The 20,731-nt window shown below is 41.6% G+C and overlaps 1 protein-coding gene across 1 annotated transcript in view; it reads left to right on the forward strand.

The window, feature by feature from the left end:
* Window positions 1–3,520: 3,520 nt before the first annotated feature.
* Cpa6 (carboxypeptidase A6) overlaps window positions 3,521–20,731 on the forward strand; it is a 297,452-nt gene continuing 280,241 nt past the window's right edge. The window contains exon 1 of the mRNA XM_005392121.2: window positions 3,521–3,864. Coding sequence (XP_005392178.1) covers window positions 3,749–3,864 — 116 coding nt within the window. The 5' untranslated portion in view covers window positions 3,521–3,748. The remainder of the gene's footprint in view (window positions 3,865–20,731) is intronic.

Here is a 20,731-nt window from a genome sequence, read left to right on the forward strand (position 1 = left end):
GGATTCAAGAGTGTGCTTTTGCCAGGTGTGATGGTACATGCTTGTAATCTCAGCACTCGGCAGGAGGATGCAGGGGTACCCCAAGTTCAAGACCTCCTTGAACTATACATAGTAAGACCCTGTCTTCATAAAACAAAACAGGAAGTGTCCTTCTGAGAATCCTGAGAAATAAAAATCAGAGATGAGAAATGGTTTGTATTTAAGGATAGCATGGACGACAAGAGACAGACCAAAGGCGGATAATGTGCTGAAGTTGTATTGCTCAGAGAAACTTTGAAATATTCCTCACAGAACTGCCTAGACACATAAGGCAGGAACCTAACATCACACTTGTTATTCCTTCAGGTCGGAATCACCGCAGAAAGCCATAAAAGAAACCTGATAATTGTAAGATCTATGCCAATAAGGCATTCAGGAGTGAGCATAAAACCAACTGCAGCGTGAGCATTGCCTGAACTACAAACCACAACCACACCCATTTATCTCCTCCACATAATTTTACCAAAATAAATACATGACTCTCACACCTAGGCATAAGGATTTATAAAATCTTCTGCCACTACATCACTGTCTTTCTGATCTTAAAAATTATCTAATAATTTACAACGGACCCAAATCAAGGATGGCATCTTCCTTTCTTAACTGTAGTTTTCTTTCTGTCTCTACATGGTGGTATTTCTTTGGATAAAGTTCTCTCTACCACTAAAATATGACAAAGGCATAATAGCCAACATGTAGCGTTTCTCATCTTCCCATTTCCGAATGCCTAACCAGTTTAATAATTTACTCCCTCTCAGTGCCTTGAAAATGAAACTTTTATCTTTGAATCCATCTATAAAACCATTCTTTTCTCCTCCCACTAGCTAAAGGAACTTCATTTATCACTCATTTTATGGACCTTATCTACTCTAGGAGAAATTCGATCAGATAACCTGGTCCTTAAGAAAGCAGAGGAAGATTACTAGGAATGGCTTCAATTGTTTGAGAACTTCTCTTTGATCTGGAAATTTTAGGATGGTTATAGGATGTCTCCAGGGTCTCTTGAATTATTGATGGTTCAGGAAATGATTACCTTGGCCTTAGAATCTGGAGAGCCCTTTTTAGAACATGCTTGCTGGATGGGATCCACAGAATGATTTGAAGATGAGCTTAGTCCCTAGTCAGAGGCTGCACATTCCTGGTTTAATGTTGTGATATAATATGACAGATTTATACTTTGTTCTGACATAATGAAATGCGAAGGGATGAAGTGTTTTATTTACACAGTAACTCTTATTTCAACAGCTAGCTGGTGTATAGGCTTTCTTGGCTTCCTCAAAAAGGCCTCAAGTATCCTGGGGAGCCTTGCAAAGCAGCCTCCCCAGTGTAGAAAGACCAAAGCACTACGCCATGAAGTCAGGAAGAAATAAAACAATAATATAAACAAAGAAAGAAACAACACCGAAAACCAGGAGACCTGGGCAACATCCACTCCCCAAAGGCATCGCTGCGGCCAAGGTGTTCTTTCTTTTGTCTGGATACAGGAGCCACAAAGCAAACGTGTATTGAATGAATCTCTTCCTGGCTTCATCATTCACTTAACACTGTTCCTCATTCCTTGGGTGAACGTTGTTTTCCTCCAGCAAGTGTAAGGACCTGCACGTGTACGAACACAAAAGGGATACAGCGTGGCATTCAAGGGAAAGCAATTTTGTGAAGAAACAAGACAAAAAAATCAATTCACTATAGTGAGTCCTCTAGCAGAAGACCTACCAGATAGTAGGGAGAGGAACAGAGAAGAGATTATTCCAACTGATATTGGGACCGTCGAAGACAATTTTAGAGATTCACTTCAGACACAAATCATTTCAGTGTTATGAACCTGAAACTGAATCTATCATCAAAGGAGCTTGGTTAACGCTCAAGGTAGAGAAGATGGGAAAAGCTTGCTGCTTCCTTTTGAACAGCACTCAAGCTATCATACTGGAAGGTACCAGAGTTCTTGGCCACAGCTCTTCAGGAAAATGAAAAGCACACGAGGGCAATTGAGAGATGTTGCCTGAGAGATCATGCTGTCCTGAGAGCACCACCAGAACCAGGCGCCACCAGAACCAGAACCTCTCACACCAGGAGACACCCTAAGTCACACTATATTAAGGAGCGAAGTATATCCTCCAGGATGGGTTTCCTGGAGAATTCAAGGAGAAGCAAGTGGATGCAAATACAAGCAAAACAAAAACACTATCATTACCACGGGCAGAGTGGGAGGTAGAAACCAAGAAGGGGCTGCAAGGTTGGCTTATTTTCTGCTGACTTTGTAAACTATTGGCTAGTGACATGAGACCTGCTGATACAGAATGAATATCAAGAGCTCCCTGCAGCCCAAGTCACTGCTCCCTCCCAGGATAATCAGGAGCAGAACCGAGACTAGCTTTTCTGGTCCAGGTAGGAACTTCCTCTTGTGCATGTGCTCATCAGGAATATAGTCATTTCAGTATGTGGAGGCTGTGTGGAAATCTTTCATGAAAAAGCAAAACATTAATTAACCCAGGGCTTTCCCACTGAACTACATCCAGTTCTATTTTTCTTTTTGATGAAGGGTCTAAATAAATCACTATTACACAGGCTGTGCTCAAAGTTTCAATCCTCCTGCCTCAGCCTTGCAGAGAACTGGGATTACAAGTGTGTGCCTCTGTACCTGGCTTTTCCTTAGTCATTAAAGAGGAAAAGGTAGATTTCATGGGAAGTCCTGCTACTCAAAGTGAGGTGGAAGTGTCTTCCACATCAGCATCACCTAAAGAATATTAGAAATGCAGAATCTCAAGGCCCAGCCTGCTGCCTCAGAGCTGTCTTATAAGAAGATCCCCAAGTGACCTGTAAGCAGGTTGAGGTTTGAGAAACCTTCTCTAGACCAGTGCGGCAGTTGAACATTGAAATCACTGGGAGAGTTTTTTTAAATGATCCCACTCCTCAGAATTCTACTTTTAAGGCTTACACTGCCTAAGTGATTTCAGATGTGCAGCCAACCGAGTAAAGCACTTGGAGGCCTTCTACTCCCTATGTCTGTGAGAGCCTCTGAAATCGCAGGAGACCTGGGTGCTCCTGATGCAAAATGAATATAAAGAGCTCCCTCCCAGGACAGCAGGAGTAGAACGGAGACCAGCCGCTCCGGTCCAGCTATGCAGATTCTTCCTGCTCATGTGCTCATCAGGAGTATTTCTGTCATCTCAGTATGTGGAGGCTGTGTGGAAATCTTTCATAGGAGAGCAAAACATTAAGCCCGGAAGGGTTTATACCTGCTTGTTGAGCTCATCCTCTGACTTATTATTTGCAGTTACAATAGGGTCCTTAGGATGTAGAAGGTAGCAGAGACAGAAAAACGTGAAGAGCCTCAAATTGGAAAAATGAACACACCAAAAACAGAGAAAAGTTACCCAAAGGAAGCAGCACCCAGCAAATCCCTGCCATGAGTCAGCACCCGGGAGGCCCAGCCCCTTCCAGGGGAGCCTGATTAAGGATCAGGCTCTGCAGTTGGGCTGGGCTGGGCTGGGCTGTTGCTTCTCTCAAGACCAAGTCTTAACAGCAACTTCCCTTCCTCTGCTGCCTAAACTTTTTTCCTGTGGCTGGGAAGAAGTGTCACCTTTTGCTCATTCCCATCCCCCCACCCCCTCCAGACAACGCGAGTGGAGAGCAGGAGCTGCCGTGAGCCACCCCTCCACCTCCTCGGTAACTGCTGTGAGCAACTTTCAGCTCCTCTCTTTGTAAAGCTATGAACTTCCCCGAGAAGCCCAGGAGCCAGACAGCTGCTTTTCTGCCTCTGTGCTGGCTCCTTTTGAAGATTCTGCAACCAGGGTGCAGCCACCTTTACAATGACCGCTATGCTGGGTAAGTGGAGCGACTTTCCTGCCCGGCCCGGCTGTGACTGGGATGCGGGGGCTGGTTCGCTCCTGCGTGCGTCACTTTCTACTTCGTGTCTTCTGTGTGAATCTGCACACTCTCCTGGCCCCTTATACAAAGTGTACATGCAACTCTCAGTTCTTCGGCTTGGCTCACTGGGAATAAGTGGTGGGCAAAAGTCTGGCTTTTCATATTTTGAATAGTGTGCCAACCTCTGCTGAGAAGCCGGTGTTCTATGGGATTCTCTCCGTAAGAGAGCGTGGCCAGTATTTGCAATATTTGCCTTGGTTGGTGCTCAGCAGGAAGGATGCTAGAACACCACATGAATTATGACCTGAAAATTAAAGTCTCTCCTTTAGAATTGTGTGCAGAACGGTGGGTTGAAATTCACCCATGATTAATTTAAGAACTGAGTGTGACTTTTTTTAACGCCTGTTAACAACCGCTTTAAAGTGGTTGTAAGAAACATTTTCAAATCTGAACCATACAAATTATTCAACTGAAAACAAGCAGAATACAAGTAGCCAACCGTAAAATTATGAGTATTTTTATGATGGAAAAAAAACAATATGTTTTCTCCCCTGTTTAGGTTAGTGTGCTCTGTATATGGCTTTCTTAAGGAGGCCCAGGGCTGGGTAGAAAGCAGTGTATTACGATGCATGTTCTTATTATCCTGAAGGCTTGCCGTGGTGTAGACAGCATGTGCTTGGCTCAGATTTGGAGGGGGCTATTCTTCGAACCTGGAAATTACAGTATGCCGGCATTTTAGAGGTGGAAGCATCTTAAATACTTTCTCTAGTTCAATTGCTTAAAACACAGGCGGAAAACCAGTGTCTCAAGTCCTTTTTTAAAAAACAAATCTACTATCTCAATAATAGTCAATTGGGAAAAGCTTTCGTATATATCTGAATTATAACCTGGTAATACTCCATGTCTTAAAGAAAAATTGTTCTTTTCAGGAATAGTGTAGAGAGGAGTTTATAAATGTGACACTAGAAAAGAAAAATCGTTTCCTTTCTCTCCTAAAAATAAATTGGGCACTGTCTTTAGTGTTTGCCTGAGCACAGTGAGGACAGAGGAAATTTTAAAAACATGTCCTCAGTTGTAGAGGATGCAGGATGGGCGTGGAGGTCTTGGTAGAGGTAGGAGTCGCAGGTGGTAATACGATCCCCAGTTTTTGCACCCTGGTGTTCTTGGGAGGAATGGAAGGGAGTTAACATCTGAAGGCTGCTTTCTGGTCTCCTGAACACACACGCTCCAGGCTTTATATCCTGTTATCTGTTACCTCCCTTGGAAATACTGGTTAAAAACCTCGTGTTTAATGACTGATAGTGCAGCCTGAGGCTGTGGAAGAGTTAATTCTGACTCTCCTGGCTGACATGCAGCCCCATGAAAAGCAGGTATCACAGAGTTAGATGTGCTTTTGTGACACAGAACTGCACTCCTACACTCAGCTGTAGCCCCGGCCATAATTATTTCAGTGTGTAGTGCCCCTTGGTGATAACTTCCTGGGCCTGCCTCAGCTGAGCAGGTGTGCGCCCTTCCCGAAGCACCACACTGTAGGGGAAATGAGGCCGGTGGCAACATCTTTTCCAGATAGAATTTTCCGCAACTGGAGCCCTGCTGGAGGAGGCTGTGCTCCCTTCTCTGTTGTTCTGCAGTGAAAGTAATACTTGCCATTTTCTCTTTGGCTGCCACATAATAAAAGAGTCCCAAATGTATAAATTACCAGATGTCAGAAAGTTGGAAGAAAGAAAAGATGAAAACATGAGAAGCTGAAGAACTGAGCCTTAGCTGTCCATCACAACAGAAGGTTAGAGCCTCTTGAAAACCAGAAATATAGGAGTGTAAGCATCATTAAAGTAAGGACTTTAACATGTCTTCATGAGACAGATATCATTCTTTCATCACCAAAGACAGAAATGCTACTCACATTTGATAGTATTTTGTCTGTTTACTTAGGAAACTACTTTTTGTATGTTTAGATTTTTAAGGGACAAGAATCTGATAGGAAGACATAGTGAAACGGTATGTAGCATTATCTTTGAATGGCGGTGCCCGTTCAGCTATTCTAACCCACTTCATTTTTATCCCTTAATAAGGCAAGCCGATTTCTTACATTCATGTAAGTACATTTGGTAGGTCTTGATTAAATTCAATAATATGTAATTATCATTTGCAGGACCCTGAGCATGAATAAAAAATAGGTCGGGAGAAACTAGCACACCTCCTGAGAGCACCTAAGGAGCTCGGTCCTCTTTGTACATAAACTAGTAACAACTGGAAAGGGCAGATCCAGTGCTTAGAAAATCACAAACTTCAGTGTCTTTGGAAAAAAAAAACAAAAAATGTGTGGAAAGACATTGGAGAAATATAACTATATTATTATATGTTTACAAAGAAGGTCCAAGTACATAGAAAAGAAATAAAACAGAGTGAGGAAAATAATTTGACATTAAGTATCATTAAAGTCGATACTCCACTGTCAGAGGGTCTTCAGAGACTACAAATGCCAAGTCAAATTTTGGGTGATAATCAAACTGCAGTGGATGTGTGAGTCTCCTACACAAGCAAACATCACTGTGTGCACTCTTCTCTGCCTTCCTCTCATTTTCGGAGAAGCAGACTTAGTTACTTGTTGCACTATGATATTGAGAGCAAGAAAACAAAAAGATTCCCGTCACAGGAAATTAGGGTAGATTCTTTTTTTAATTATAGTAAAATATATTTAAGGTGGAAAACCAATAAATGCTGGCAACATTATAGAGTTAGCACAGCTATGACTTTTGAAAATCATTTATTTACTTCTTCACGTCAGTGGGAGTAGCATAAATCCTGAAGTTCAACTGCCTGGATTTCAGTTCCTACCTTTCCACACTTAGTGGCTCTGTTTCTTTGGGCAAATTCCTTAATATATTCCAAGTGGCTTGGACCAGTAGTAACACATGCATGACTGTCCCATAGGGTGACATATCCACCCAGTGGAACTGTTCAACGCCACCCAATGAGACAGTCATGTAAGTACCACCAGTGGTCCAGAGTCACCCAGCAGACGTGCAAATTATGGCCCATCTAGAATGTGTTAACCTCTCTGAACCTCAGTCTCCTTATCTGGGACAATGGGGATAAATTCAGAACCTCCCTACAAAGAGTTGTGAAGATGAAACAATAGCTGGATATAGCACTGCCCTTGGCACTGAGTGAGTACTTCAGAGCGTGGTAAAATAGCTACTATTTATGAGTATTTACTATAAACATGTATAGAAATAATGATAGTTCTCACTATAACCTTGCGCCAGTGGTATTCACATTTGACAGATAAGCTAAACAAGGCACAAACTGCCCAAGTTAGAGCTCACTAACCCAACATCACTGCAAGGGCACCGTTGGAATTCTAACCCAGCACTGCCTGATTCCTCAAACTACTTCACAACCTGTCACTCATGTTGAAAAGAACTGGATTTAGAAAGCAAGTGAAGGACTTAATCTTGTTTTCAGAAATGATAATTTCAGGACAATACAGAGATGAGGTAGGTGAAATTAGAAGTTTAGCCTTGGTCTCCCTCTCTATGGTGATGACAAGTCACTGATGGTGAATCATTGTTAAAGGCTGGCTGGCAGAGCCCATAGGAATAGAAAACAAAGGACAAGGGAACTTTACACTGTCACATACACACTACAAAAAGTAACACCAAGAGTGGCAGTAGTCATGTGCCTCCATTCATCCAAGAACTATTTTTTGAAGACCTTCTGTTTGGTGAAGACACTGACTGACAAAGTTAGTGCCTTCTGAGAGTTGCAGTTTAGTAAAGAAAACAGTCATACATAAAATGAGTACAGTATACACACTGTATGGTGTGAGCAGGCTCTTTTGAGGATCCTAAACACAGTGTACCCAAAAGGAAGGGTGTGAACCCCCTCTAGGATCAGGCCCATTCTGATCTCTCAGCCCTGTGGTAGCTTGGTGGAAGATGCTCTGAGAAGTGGCACTCTCATGTTGGCTGTTTTGTGGGACTTGACCCTAGCGGCTTCGGATGTGTTTGCCAAAGACCTGTGGGGCTTTTCCTTGCTTGTTGCTGCCCTACATTTACTGAAGTCTCTTCTTATGTCCCTGGGCAGTTTCTCCCCCTTCTTTCTCAGGGCTGTAGCTGTGATGAGTCTTTTCCCCATGACCATGGGCACAACAGCACTGGTTATAGAAGCTGGATAGCCAGCTGGTTGCAGTTTTGTTTTGTTTTTGTGCTACTGAGTGATTGAACCCAGGAACACTCTATCAACTATAAAACATTCCCAACTCCCTTCTTTGGAGACAGGGTCTAAGTATCCCAGGAGGGACTGAATTTTCAATCCTCCTGCCTCAGCCTACCTAAAGGCTGGTGCTTTCTGATGAGTCAATATCTATGTTGCACCCCCAAAAATATATATCTACACCCACAGGAATTTGTCCATAAATTCACCAGTCATCTGCAGAAATAGCATATGAGGGTTCGAAGAAGTAGATCTGAAGAAAGTAACTTTTTGTTAACAAAGTAGTTTGGTCTTCAAAATCCTGTAAGCCAAGGGTCCCCATGTTGGAAGGTGACATATTGAAGAAAGGAGAACCAGGAGAAATGCAGTCACCTCACAGAGCAAATTCAACCTCAGAGACGTTGTTCTTGTTCTCCATCTTATCTCTGGATATTCTGTCTCTGGCTCTCAACTTCCCTGCAGGTTTTAGTTCTTTTATCACCTTTGAATTCCCTAAGACTTAAGAACCAGGTCCAGAGTACAAGAGACAGGAGCTGGTCACATGAATCTGAGCTTTATCTTCTGTGCTGGTAGTTAAGCTCTTTTCAGATGAGATAGCCATCAATTTCCATTTGTCCAAGATTGTCAGGGACCAACCAGTTTGTGCCTGCTGATCTGGCATAATACTGTAATTACCAGTGCCTCCTTTCCATCTGAAAAGCGTCCTGAGTTGGGACAAACAGGATCAATCTGTAGGATCAGCCTATTTAGTCTTCATTATATTTGCTTCCTTAGTGTGTTTTCCTGTATTTGTGCTACTTCCTTCTTATTTCATTCCTAAGAAGCAAATTTACCTCCTATGAAAAATATCTTAGTTGTTCGGTTCTTTTCCTTATAAAAGCCTCCAGTGACATTCAGGCCTTCTTTATCTTTACCTGAGTCAAGATAGTTTTCTCCCAACTTTCTCTAGTCCTTTCTCATACTGATGTTTTTATTAAACTAAGACTTATGTTACTCCTTTGCTCAAAGACCTACCTTGACTCCCTGTTACCACTATATCAAAGCCAGATTCTTCTGCCCAGCTTTCACAGTCCCACAGTCAGACCTTGTGGTTTTCCTACTTCTAATCCACTCTTTATTCTTGAGACCCATGTCTAACCTAGTCAGAGAAGTAGAGCTCCAGCACTCCACACTTCTAACCAGCAGAATAGGTACCCTCCATTCTTAACAGTGCCCTCAAGCAAGAAGGAGCCATCTCAGCTCAGGAGTGATAGGTTGAAATGCGTGCTATCTGCATATTTGGAGCATTAAGAACAAACAGTTCTAAGGTTGATTGTGAAAAATCCTCCACAAGTCACTCTATGTTGCTTTAGTAGTTATCTAAAATGTCCCTAAGAGGCTCATTTTGTTGAAGGCTTAACATGTTTCTGCTCACTTGAACCACCAGTGGAACACGCATGACTGTCTCATCAAGTGGTTTGTACCACTGGTGGCAGAAGTACACTCGTGCATGGGACCATCATGTATGTACCTCCAGTGGCTCAAGCCACCCAGCAGTGAGACGTGAATTACAGCCCCGTCACAAATGTATTAATCACCACTTTGGGGAAGTGCAGTGATTGGCTCGTGAGGGCTCTAACTTCATCAAATGGATTAGTCCTAGAGGAGTTCACTGGGAAAGGGGTTTAACTGGATGAAGAAGTTCACTTTGGGTGTGGCTTTGAGGAATGTATTTTGTCTTGGCCTCTCTTTCTCTCTCTCTCTCTTTCCCCCTTCCCCTACCCTCCTTCCTTCCCTCCTCCCCCTTCCTCCCCCCCTCGTGGCTGTCATGAGATAAGCAGCTTCCTTCTGCCAAACCTTTCCCCATCACGATGATTCTGCTTTATCACAGGAGCAGAAACAAAACCAACTGACCATAGACTAAAACCATGAGACAAAATAAACCTTTCCTCCTTTAAAATGATTTTCTCAGGTATTTTGTCACAGTGAGGAAAAGCTAACACAGTGTTAATATAACCCTCCAGTACCTTCAGGAAATTCTTCTTTGCTCTTGCCCGGTATTAATGGTAGAATACTTTCAGTTTTCATTGTGTACTAGCTCAAAGTGCAGCCCCTAAATGCTAATTGTTCATCAGCTCATTATGCCAGAAGCTTTCTGCCCTGCACATAGTCTGTGTGTTGGGCCTTGAGCTTTTCTTGTTAAAGGCAGGCGGTGCTGCAGATCTCTATTTCTCCAACCTGAGCTCGGAGGCAGATGGCACTCTGTAGAGATCAATACTCCCTCTGCTCACTGTGCTAGTGGAGAGGAGTATTTCAAATGCTTCTGGGCCACTTTCTCCTTGCAGCCCAGTCTGATAATAGATCTTTTATTTTATGGTACTTTCTGGGTAATATCATTAGGCATAATCACTTTCATCCCCTGAAAAGCACCAGATGATGTTAGTATTTCATAACTTCATAGTTTGCATTATATAAGCTACAAATGTATTACATGTTTTTCTGTCTTTGTGAATGGAATTCCTGAAAAGAAAATAAAAATTTCTTTGTTGACTTGTTTGCCTTCATTATTATCATTCAATAGACAACCAGTCTATTGGATTAGAGTTTCCTAGAGTTTGCCATCACACTGTTACCTTCTTTATGATAAAGTAGAATGTGGAGTAAAATGCTGTAGGATCATGTTCTGGACAGTGTCATAAATTCCCTAAAGTATATTTTATTAAAGGTTAAAGTAAACTCCTAAGTGGTTTCCTTGAACAAAATTACTACATTTTCTCTTTTTTTTTCAGTGTATTTTGAAACTAGTAAAATGTTTTCTTGTTTTAGTATCTACTTTAGTATAAATACTGTTATTTTGCTTTGTTTTGTTTTTTACTACAACAAAGAACCCTTATCCTCAGTGCCTTAAACCACAAATCCATTGCTTGCTCATTTGAAAATCCAGGAGAGCTATAGCTGCTTGGTGGTGCCAGGGAACCAGACTCCTGTTATCTTGTCCTTTGCCGTGCTCAGCAGTCCGTCCTCCAGTGTGGTCCTAGAAAGAGGCTTCCACCTTTCACAACTTAGCCAGCAGGAAAGCAGAAGGGAATTCTTCTGGAAAAATACCCAGAAGGGGAATAGCTGGGTTAAGTGGGACTTCCAATCCTAGTTTTGTGAGGAATCTCCAAACAGATTTCCACAGTGGTTTCACCAGGCTACACCCCCACCCGCAGTGGAGAAGTGTTCCTTTTTCCCCACAGCCTCTCCAGCACTTGTCATTGGTTGACTGCTTAATGACAGCCAGTCTCTGTGGGGTGAGATGAATTTTCAGTGTTGTTTTAATTTGCATTTCTCAAATGACTACTGATGTTGAACATTGTTTCATATAGTTATTCGCCATCAGTATTTCTTCCTCTGAGAAGTGTGTGTTCATCTAAGTCACACTCCTTTCCTTTCTGGCCACAGGCCAGAAGTTCAAACATTACCTACTGTAGACTAGAATTTGTGAGGTTAGCTTTGATGCCAAAGGTGTGAAATACGGTCATTAGCCAAAGGTCAAATCCAGAAGAAAACACTAAGGACTAACCAGCAGTCTCTCAGGGGTTACACAGACTTCCAGTGACTATCAACCTACCTTCCCTCCCATCTGGCTTTAAAAAAAACCCTCCAAATGCACTTATAGGATTTTATACTTCAAGCTGACTTAAAGTACGCATTTTTATTTTATAAATGGCATTAAAACATAGACTGTCAGAACTAGACAGTCATGCCTAAGCCTTCTGTTTAGTACATGAAGAAGTAGAACTCCAGAAAGGTAAAAGGATTTGCGGAACTAGTCGTAGAGTCATGACTACAACCCAGGTCAGCAAAGTTGTCAGCGTTCTTTACAGCTGATGACACAGCCTTTGGTGAATCTAGAAATCATCCTACCCTTTCTTATTCTTTAAAGTTATCAGAGGTGAAGTCAAGTGATTTGGCAAGGCTAGGAAGTATTTAATGAGGGAGGATTTTATTTCATTTCTATAAATATTTGTAAGGTGTCTGGCCCGCTGCTAGTCTGGGACTGGGGCTGCAGAGATGAAAGAGCAGTTCATGTGTACAATATAATGAGTAACTCGGGAAAGTAAACAAACAGTTCCAACTCTAAGATCCCTGAACTCACAGGGAAAACTCCCAGCGCCACATACGAGCAGGAGAGGGTTACCTATTTCCAGACTACAAAAGGTCAAAAGTGGTTTCTTGGTTACGAAATGTATCTTAAAGGACAGGCAGGAATTTGTAATTATTAAACACTCAACAATTTTCTTTTAATTGACTGGTGCAAAAAGGACATGATCTAGATCTCAGTCATTATTTTTTAAGAAATAGAAATTACTTTAAGGCTTTCTATTGATACAAAGAAGTACAAGTGAGAGATCTTATCAAGTCTAGAGCAATTGAGATTGGCTGAAACAGAAGATATTTCCCTTTATGCGTGTAAGGAGAGGTAAGTCTGCAGATAAACCTTGTGTCCTGAAGCGCGCAGTTCTGATCTGTCCCAGACATGATCGGGTGTTCATGAAGAATTGTAATCAGAGAATTTAGATAACTCAGTTTTTTAAAGAAAGTTCTCTCTGAGAAGGAAAAATTTGAAGGCTGGTGATTAGTAGCAAGACGACTGGGATATTATGGTGACAAAAGTAAGAAAGGGAAGCAGGAAAGGGAAGGAACAAATTTGTGATGGTTTATTTATTTATTTATTTATTTTGGTTTTATTTTTTTCCGGTACCGGGAATCAAACTCACGACCTTGAGCTTGCCAGGCAGGTGCTGTGCCACTGAGCTAAATCCCCAGCCCTGTGATGCTTTAAATCAAGAATGACTCTCAAAGGTCTCGGGCACTCATACGTGGTGCTTTTGGAAGAGGACAGGACCATCAGAACACTGTGACTGACTTGCTATGAAGCGGTAGGGTTTGGCCAGGGGAGGCAGGTCCCTGGGGGTGTGACACAGAACGGTCAAACTCCTTCCCCTTGTCCTTCCTTCTCTCTGCTTCACGGCCACTGTGACATGGACAGCTCCTCCGCTGGGCCCCTCTGCTGTGCCATCTCTGTATTTAAACCCCATGGACTGAAACTTCTGATACTGTGCACCAAAATAAACCTTTGCTCTTGTAAATTGCCCATGTCTGGTATTTTGTCCCAGCAATGAAGAAAGTGGCTAAGACAATTGAAACTATATAGGTGGTAATCAAATGGGGAGACAAAAGACAGAATAAAGTGCTTCTCAGAACTGCCTGGTTAGAACAAGTTGTTTGTGGAGAAACACTGTTTCAGGTGTGTGTACTTTAAGGTACCCGTGTAATAAATTCCAGTAACTCATATGTGAACATAATTTCTTAATACCTTGAATGTAGGGTGTAGCATCCGGGAAGCATTCATTATATGAACAGAATCCGAAACTAAAGATAAAGTGGAGAGGGAAAAAACAGAAGACATTGGCACAAAGGTCCAGAAAGTAAGAAATCCAGGAAAAGTCGGTTACAGAAAAATAAGAGATCCAAGAAGGGAGAGGTCTGTTGCAACAATTACCACAAATCCACCAAGCAGCTCTATAATTTTCTCCTGGATCATTCTGAGTTACTTCACGTGACTTGTAATCGGTGCCCCAGAGCCCTTTCATCATTCAGTGTATCTTCACAAAAGGGTGAGAACATATCTCACCAATAGAAAGCTTAAAAAGTCAGTCATGCAAGATTAATGTCAGCTGTCCCTTCTACAACTCCTGCAGGACAGCCCTCTTTCCTGATGGCCTCTAACATGTAATTCCTGTTCTTTTGTCCCTTCAGACATAAGGAGTGCCATCTCTCCTCTGTCAGTATCCCTGGTCTATCCCTTTGTCCTGTCTGCATCTCAGTCGACAGCCCTTTTATGAAGGTCTCTTCAGTTACCATCTGAGCAGAATTCTATTTCTGCCTGGACCCACTCAGAGAAAACCCACCTGGAATTGAAGGCAAAACTGTAAAGGTTTGTATCAGAGCAGCTTCTGGAGCTCTGAAAAGAAATAAAATAGGGGAGGATGTAATAAGAGTGGAAAAAAGAAAAGGGAAATACTGCCACTAATTTGTATCTCTCCAGCACTGAGTGAAATGATATAGTACTTCATCAGTCCAAATGCAATGTGAGGTATTATATTAGGTAAATGACTATGCTGACATTAATTGGAAACTTGTCCTGTAGATACATCCTAATACAAAACTGACTGTTTCTATTACTTTCTTCCTTCCTGGGAAATTAAGTAAAAGACTGTGAAAATGTCTGAACATTTCTTCTCTCCATCCTTCAGTTTCCAGAGAACAGGAAGTTCCATTTCCCTAGTCCTTGTGTCCTCCCTTGTTCCATGCACACTTACTGGTCAATGGCTACTTTTTGAGCATAATTCTTGGTCCCAGGAAGACTTAAGAATCCTAAGTAGCTGTGTTAGGCAGTGTCCTGCAGGGAGAACAGCAGCCCCTGCCTCCTGAGAGCCTACATTTAATCCAAGAATCTAAACTGGAAAAAGAAAAGACAACATGAAAAATTATGCAAAACAAATGAAAACTCAAGTAGATAGGTAATGTAACAACCACTGTTGATTTGTATTATTTTGTCTGAGACTCTGTATCACTTTGAATGTTCTTGCTCTGATTTGTTTATGTTCGTGATACTGGTATGCTGCTACTGTTCTATTTGTTTGTTTGTTTGTTTGTTTCTCATTTACTACTCTCTTTAAAATTAAAAAAAAAAAGTATGTAAGGTCAGAGTGCACCCTCCCTGCTTTTCTCCACTTTCATTTTCTTAATAGACACACACACACACACACCCTATATTTTTACAGGACTTCAGTCTTAGATTACTAACTGCTAAAAGTTGAGACTTCTAGAGTGTCGCTTATTTATCACCAGATGAGAACCCTAGACTACTTTTGCACTTACAGAATCTATAACCATTTGCACATGTGACTTCACTGGTCATAATTTCCCATCTACCTTTCAGAATATCTTCATCTTACCAGACTCATTTATGAATGAAATAAATGTCTATTAAGCTTCCCTTTCTAATTTTGTGACGGCAATGAGGACGCAGATTTATAAGTTACTGTTGGGGTACTGTGTGCTATCCATCATGTTGGCACAGGATGTCTTGATGATGTGATAGCAATAAACTTGGCGTCAGAATTGCCAAACATCTTGGAAGTTGGAGGCATTTGAGATGAGCCTGTACAGCAAGATATTTAGTGTTTTTCTTTTTTTTTCAAATTTCCAAGCTTACCAGGAAGAAGGAAGGACACAGATGGGGCAGTTCAGTTGTCCCTAAGTTTTCAGACCTCATGTTAAAGCAAAGAGAAACTACTATAAGTGATGAGTAGAAAATCATCTTAATCTAATAACTGATGGGGAAATCACTTCAGTATTTTAGGAAAAAAAAAAATGTCATCTGTTTTGATTTCCTCTGCCTGAAATGAGGGTTTTCTTTTTAGCTCCTTCCACAGGAATCTAGATTGCTAAGATGGTACAGTCTCCATACAGCTATCCTGAAAACTGCCCACTTACTAGAATCTTCCTATCCACACCTACATCCTTCCTTCCTCTGTCACCCCAAACCTTTTGCTAATAAAGGCAAAGAAAAGTGTCTTTATTGATAAGATGGGGAAAAGGCAGCATTTGACCTGAGTTATCTCAGCTTTCATGCTTCCAGACACAAACAAGTAAGGCCCCTTGTCTCCCCATCCATTCTGAGGCAATCTCTCCTCTGTTCAGCCCGAATTGCTCGCTGAGTACATACCACATCTGCCACAGTCCTGGGAAGACAGGATTTCGGTGATAGAACATAGCACCGCTTTAGGTACTCATGAATAAAACAAAGTCTCTTGTAGGATTTGCATTTTACTAGAATGATTGAAAATTCATATACCATAGCGCAGAGTTCTGATAAGGGCTATCGTGAGAGATAAAATGCATAAAAGGGATGAGGAGAGTTGAGAGGAATAAATAACTGAGAGCAGGAGTCACATGACTATCTAGGGTAGAAGTCTGCAGATATAGGAAATGCAAGTGAGGTAAGTCTGTGGTATGACCTTGAACAGTGGGTCTCACACCAGCAATCTCAGCATCACCTGGGAACTTGTTAGAAATGCCAAGTTCCTAGGCCACTAGTCTTTCCAAACCACCGGTGCTGAGGTGGAGCCCACCCATCTAGAATTTAACAACCCCTGCAGGTAGTTGGGATGAAGTTTGAGGACCACCATGGAAGACAAGCAGAGGGTGACATGGATAGAGCTGCAAGTCATGAGAGATGTCACCCTTTGCTCACACCACTCCCTACCAGATGTAATCCCTTTCCTCTTGCTGATAACTATATTGTTTTTTTGTTTGTTTGTTTTGTTTTGTTTTGTTTTGTTTTGTTTTTCTCCGGTACCGGGAACCGAGCTCACGACCTTGCGCTTGCCAGGCAGGTGCTTTTGCCGCTGAGCTAAATCCCCAGCCCCAGCTGATACCTATAAATTGCCTAGGGTCATTGACAGCTCTCTCCCTCTGTGCCTTTGTCTATGCAGCACATTTTGAGGGAAGACTTTTCTTTTCTGCACCTGCCCACTTTTCATGAACCAATTCAAACACTGCTTCCAGCAGGGGGCTGGCAAGCCAGCAGGCACTGAAGCTACCAGTCAGCTGTGATTTCTCCCTCCTCTAAGATCGTCTGGTACTCTCGCAGTCATTTATAATAATTGCTGTACTGCTAGGTATCACAGTTTTTTTCTGTCCTATCTGTCCTTCTGGATGATAAGCAAATTGGAAGATGCTATGTCTTATTCCTATCTGTATTCTCACAACAAGTGTTCAGCACAGCCAGTAAAAATTTGGATGGGTGGTAAGGAAAGTAAGAGGGAGGGAGGAAAGAAGGAAAGGAGAAAGCAGGGAAGAAAACATATAAACTAGGAATCCATTTTCTGAACCTTGAAGGCACCTCTGCAAAATTAGATTTCATCAGTAACAAGCCTTGATGAATACAAATCATTTGTTCCAAGGGCTTGAGGAGACTTGTGGAGATCTCAAAGATGCCACACTTATGAGCTCAAGTGCAGTACTCTCCACCTCCTGTCAATCCCCCCACCCCTTTTGGTGCATTTCATGGATCACCCAAACTATCATCCAAATTTGACCCTAGATACTTTACTTATACAAGCTCCTAAAATTGCTTTGAGCAGTGTTTCGCTTTAAGGACAAGATGGCTGACACAAAGCTACCATTCTCTGGCTGGTGCAAAAATGAGCACCTACTGGGCAACATGTTTATTATCATTGCCTTTTACCAAATTCAGTACCCCTTGCAATTTTGTCATTGTTGTTTTATTCTCTAAGCAATATATATGAATTCAACTGGGAATATAGAGTGCTCCTCAATCACCCAGCTATTTTGAGCATAATGTTCTCTCTAATTTTTACAAACCAAACATCTTTCAATTAGTCTCTCAGAACTGTGTTGGCCATGTTCTTCCTTTCATCTTTTTCTCCCTCTGTAGATGCCTGGATTCCTTCAAAACAAAGTTTACTTATGATTCCTGCACTCAATTCTCTTACTCCGATCCTCATATTAATTCCAGATACCGCAGAAATAGTACAAGTCTGGAAAGTATAAACAGCTTCCCTTAAAAAAACATAACAAGAACTCCAATACAAAGAACCGATCAGGGTGCTATTTGGGGCTGAGACCTCATACTCAGCATTTCCTGATTGGAGCCACACGTGCTTCCCATGGCAGCAGTTCAGCTTCTGGAAAATCCAGAAATATCCACATAGAAGTTATATGACTGTTTAGACATATCCAGATGAAAGTTATGTGAAAGCAGTTGGTTCTTATGAGAAAGGCTTCAAAGGAGGAGAAGATGGAAGAGAGAGACTGAAGTTTGAGTTCTCACCAATGACCCGTGAGCTACTTAATTGTCCCACATAAGGAACCCTCCAAAGGACAAGGTTCAGAGAGCTTCTGGGGTGATGAACATGTGGAAGTCCTGGGAAAGCAGCTCCCCTGGAAAGGGCCGGGAAAATCCAGACCCTTCTCACTTACCTTGTCCTATGCCTCTCTTTCACATGGTTGCTCATTTTCCTGTTTTCTAGTAAATGAGTGAATACAAGTGTTTCCTGGAGTTGTGTGAGACATCCTAGCAAATGCTGAAATCCAAGGAAGAATGGGAATGCTTCATTTATAGCCACTTAGCCCGCGGTTCCTAGTTCCTGGACTTGCCATTGGCATCTGAAGTATAGGGGACTAAGCCATTCACCTATGGTTAGGGTCAGCATCAAATTGAGTCTCTCCCATATCTGCTCACAGAAGTGTTCTGTTGAAAGTTGAATACAGAAGGGAAAAAAGTTTTTTCCTACATCACATCCAACATTCAAAACATGGAAGTGTTTGAATTCAGGCTGATGAGAGAACCAATACCCTAAGTCCTATAACTCCCTTTACTTGCCATTACAATTAAGAGAACATTTGATAGGCTCACACAATTTAAGCAATAATTCACATGTCCCACACTTTCTAGACAGCAATATTCTTTATGTATTTATCAGCTTTAAGTAGCTCACTCAGATATCCATTTAATAATTTGGCTGAGCCTTGCATAGTCATCTTTCTTACCATTAATAGAAGCAAACAATCATTTTCTTCAATAGTTCTTATCTTCCAGAGCATTATTTAACATCCTCTTGAGCTCTCAGAATGCTCCACGCTAACACTAATCATTTTATGGGAGCTGTTTTTTTTATTCTTCCTGATTAAATTGTGCCCTCCTTGAAGGAAGGAAGTTTGTTTTATTTTTCCCATCAAATCCAATCACTCGAGAGACTGTCACCTGTAAGTTTTAATATCATTACCCCATTCTCCACTGAAGTTGAACCACAGTGACTGGCAATATTTGATTGTCTGTAACCTAAAATTATAGTGATTTCACATGGCTCCATAATAGAATCTTTAACTAACTCTGAATAATGAAGACTTTCTTTCTGGTTGTGGAAATACTAGCAGGCTACATGCAGATTTTTTTATTTAGCATCTGCCTGGCAAGCGCAAGGTCATGAGTTCGATTCCTGGTACTGGAAAAAAACAAAAACAAAAAAAATAAATAAAATTTTTAAAAATTGTATTAATCTACCAAGTTTGTAGATTATATTGCCAGTGGTACTCACTTGAAGTCTGCAAATGGAACTGCGGGGGTTCTTGTTAACAGTACAGACACATGGGGCTGCAGGAGGACTGTAGCAGAACCTGAGAATCCGAATGCCCAGCAGGTTACCTGGTGATGTGAACAATATGGCTCACAGAACAGGCTTTGAGTGGCAAGTAGCTGGACCTCTGGATGAGGGATCAGATTTGCTAAGTTCTAGATCTGTTACTTGCTCTGTGTGTTACACTAATCAGTCACTTAATCTGTCTGGGCCTTGCTTTCTGTAATGTCCAGAGATTAAATTAAATGGCCTAATCCTTCCAAGTCCCATGTTTATGATCTGCCATGGTCATGTCTACACATGCTATTAGAAGAGTCTGTAGTCAATAAATGTTAAGAATGCCAGCTTGTTATGGTTTATGTCTGTGTGTCCCCTCCAAAGCCTCATGCGACCATGGGGCAGGCTATTAGAGTTGAATGATTGTGGGTGTGAGAGCTACACCCACCCTGGGGTGCATAGTTTGCATATGTAAGGGAGAGGAAAAAGGTGCTTGAGGCCATTCCTCCCTGGTGTGTGCTTGCGGCTTAGCTGTTGTCTGCCGCCCTGAGCCATAGCTCTCTGCCATGTGCCACTCTGCCTTATAATCTGCCAAGTACGGACTGAAACCTCCACAAACTGTAAGCAAAATAAACCTTTCCTTCCTTAATTTTGGGCATCAGGTATTTTGTCCCAGCAGCGAGAAAAAAGTAACCAAGACACAGCTCTATTCTCAGACTGCTTGTGTTCATGCTGGGGTCCTCTACTTACTAACTGTGTGACAGGGAAGGGGACTACAGAGCTCTCTATGCTTCAGTTTTTCTATTTGTAAAATTGAACTGATATTTAATTAGTTCATACATGTGAAGTGCTTAAGGTAGATAGAGAAGTGGCACGTATAAATTTAATAAACTACTTGTAGCATTGATATTCTCTAGAGTTTTACTTCTGCAAAGCTTTCCTAAAGGAATTATCTGAAGTGTAGGCAAAGACTGAGAGTGGATAGAAAGATATTCACCACCAACTCACTCATTCTGCCAAACCTAGTATGCAACATATATGTGCAACAATAGAAGAAAGTTAATTATAATACTTATCATGAAATCTTTCATACCTATCATCATTTCTACAAGTAATTTTGATGCTCACAATATAATAGAAATGGAGAGAAATCAGGGTATAAAACAGCATCAACCATTCAGTTTTTGCTATGATGATATAATACCGATATCCAGAGGTGAAAGCTCCAAACTGTTAAGTGGCTATTATGACCAGATTCTTTCTCTGGTTACTTCAGTCCTATTTGCTAATTCTTCTACAAGAAGGATTAATGTCTTCTGTATTTAAAGATAAAGTAATTTCAGGCATGCATAAATTCTTTCTAAAAACTTGATAGCAAAAGTTTCAGCTTCTGAGGTTTCTTGTGCAGAAACTGT

This window comes from Chinchilla lanigera, unplaced genomic scaffold (genome assembly GCF_000276665.1).
Source record: "Chinchilla lanigera isolate Chin_1 unplaced genomic scaffold, ChiLan1.0 scaffold00043, whole genome shotgun sequence".
Taxonomy (NCBI): domain Eukaryota; kingdom Metazoa; phylum Chordata; class Mammalia; order Rodentia; family Chinchillidae; genus Chinchilla; species Chinchilla lanigera.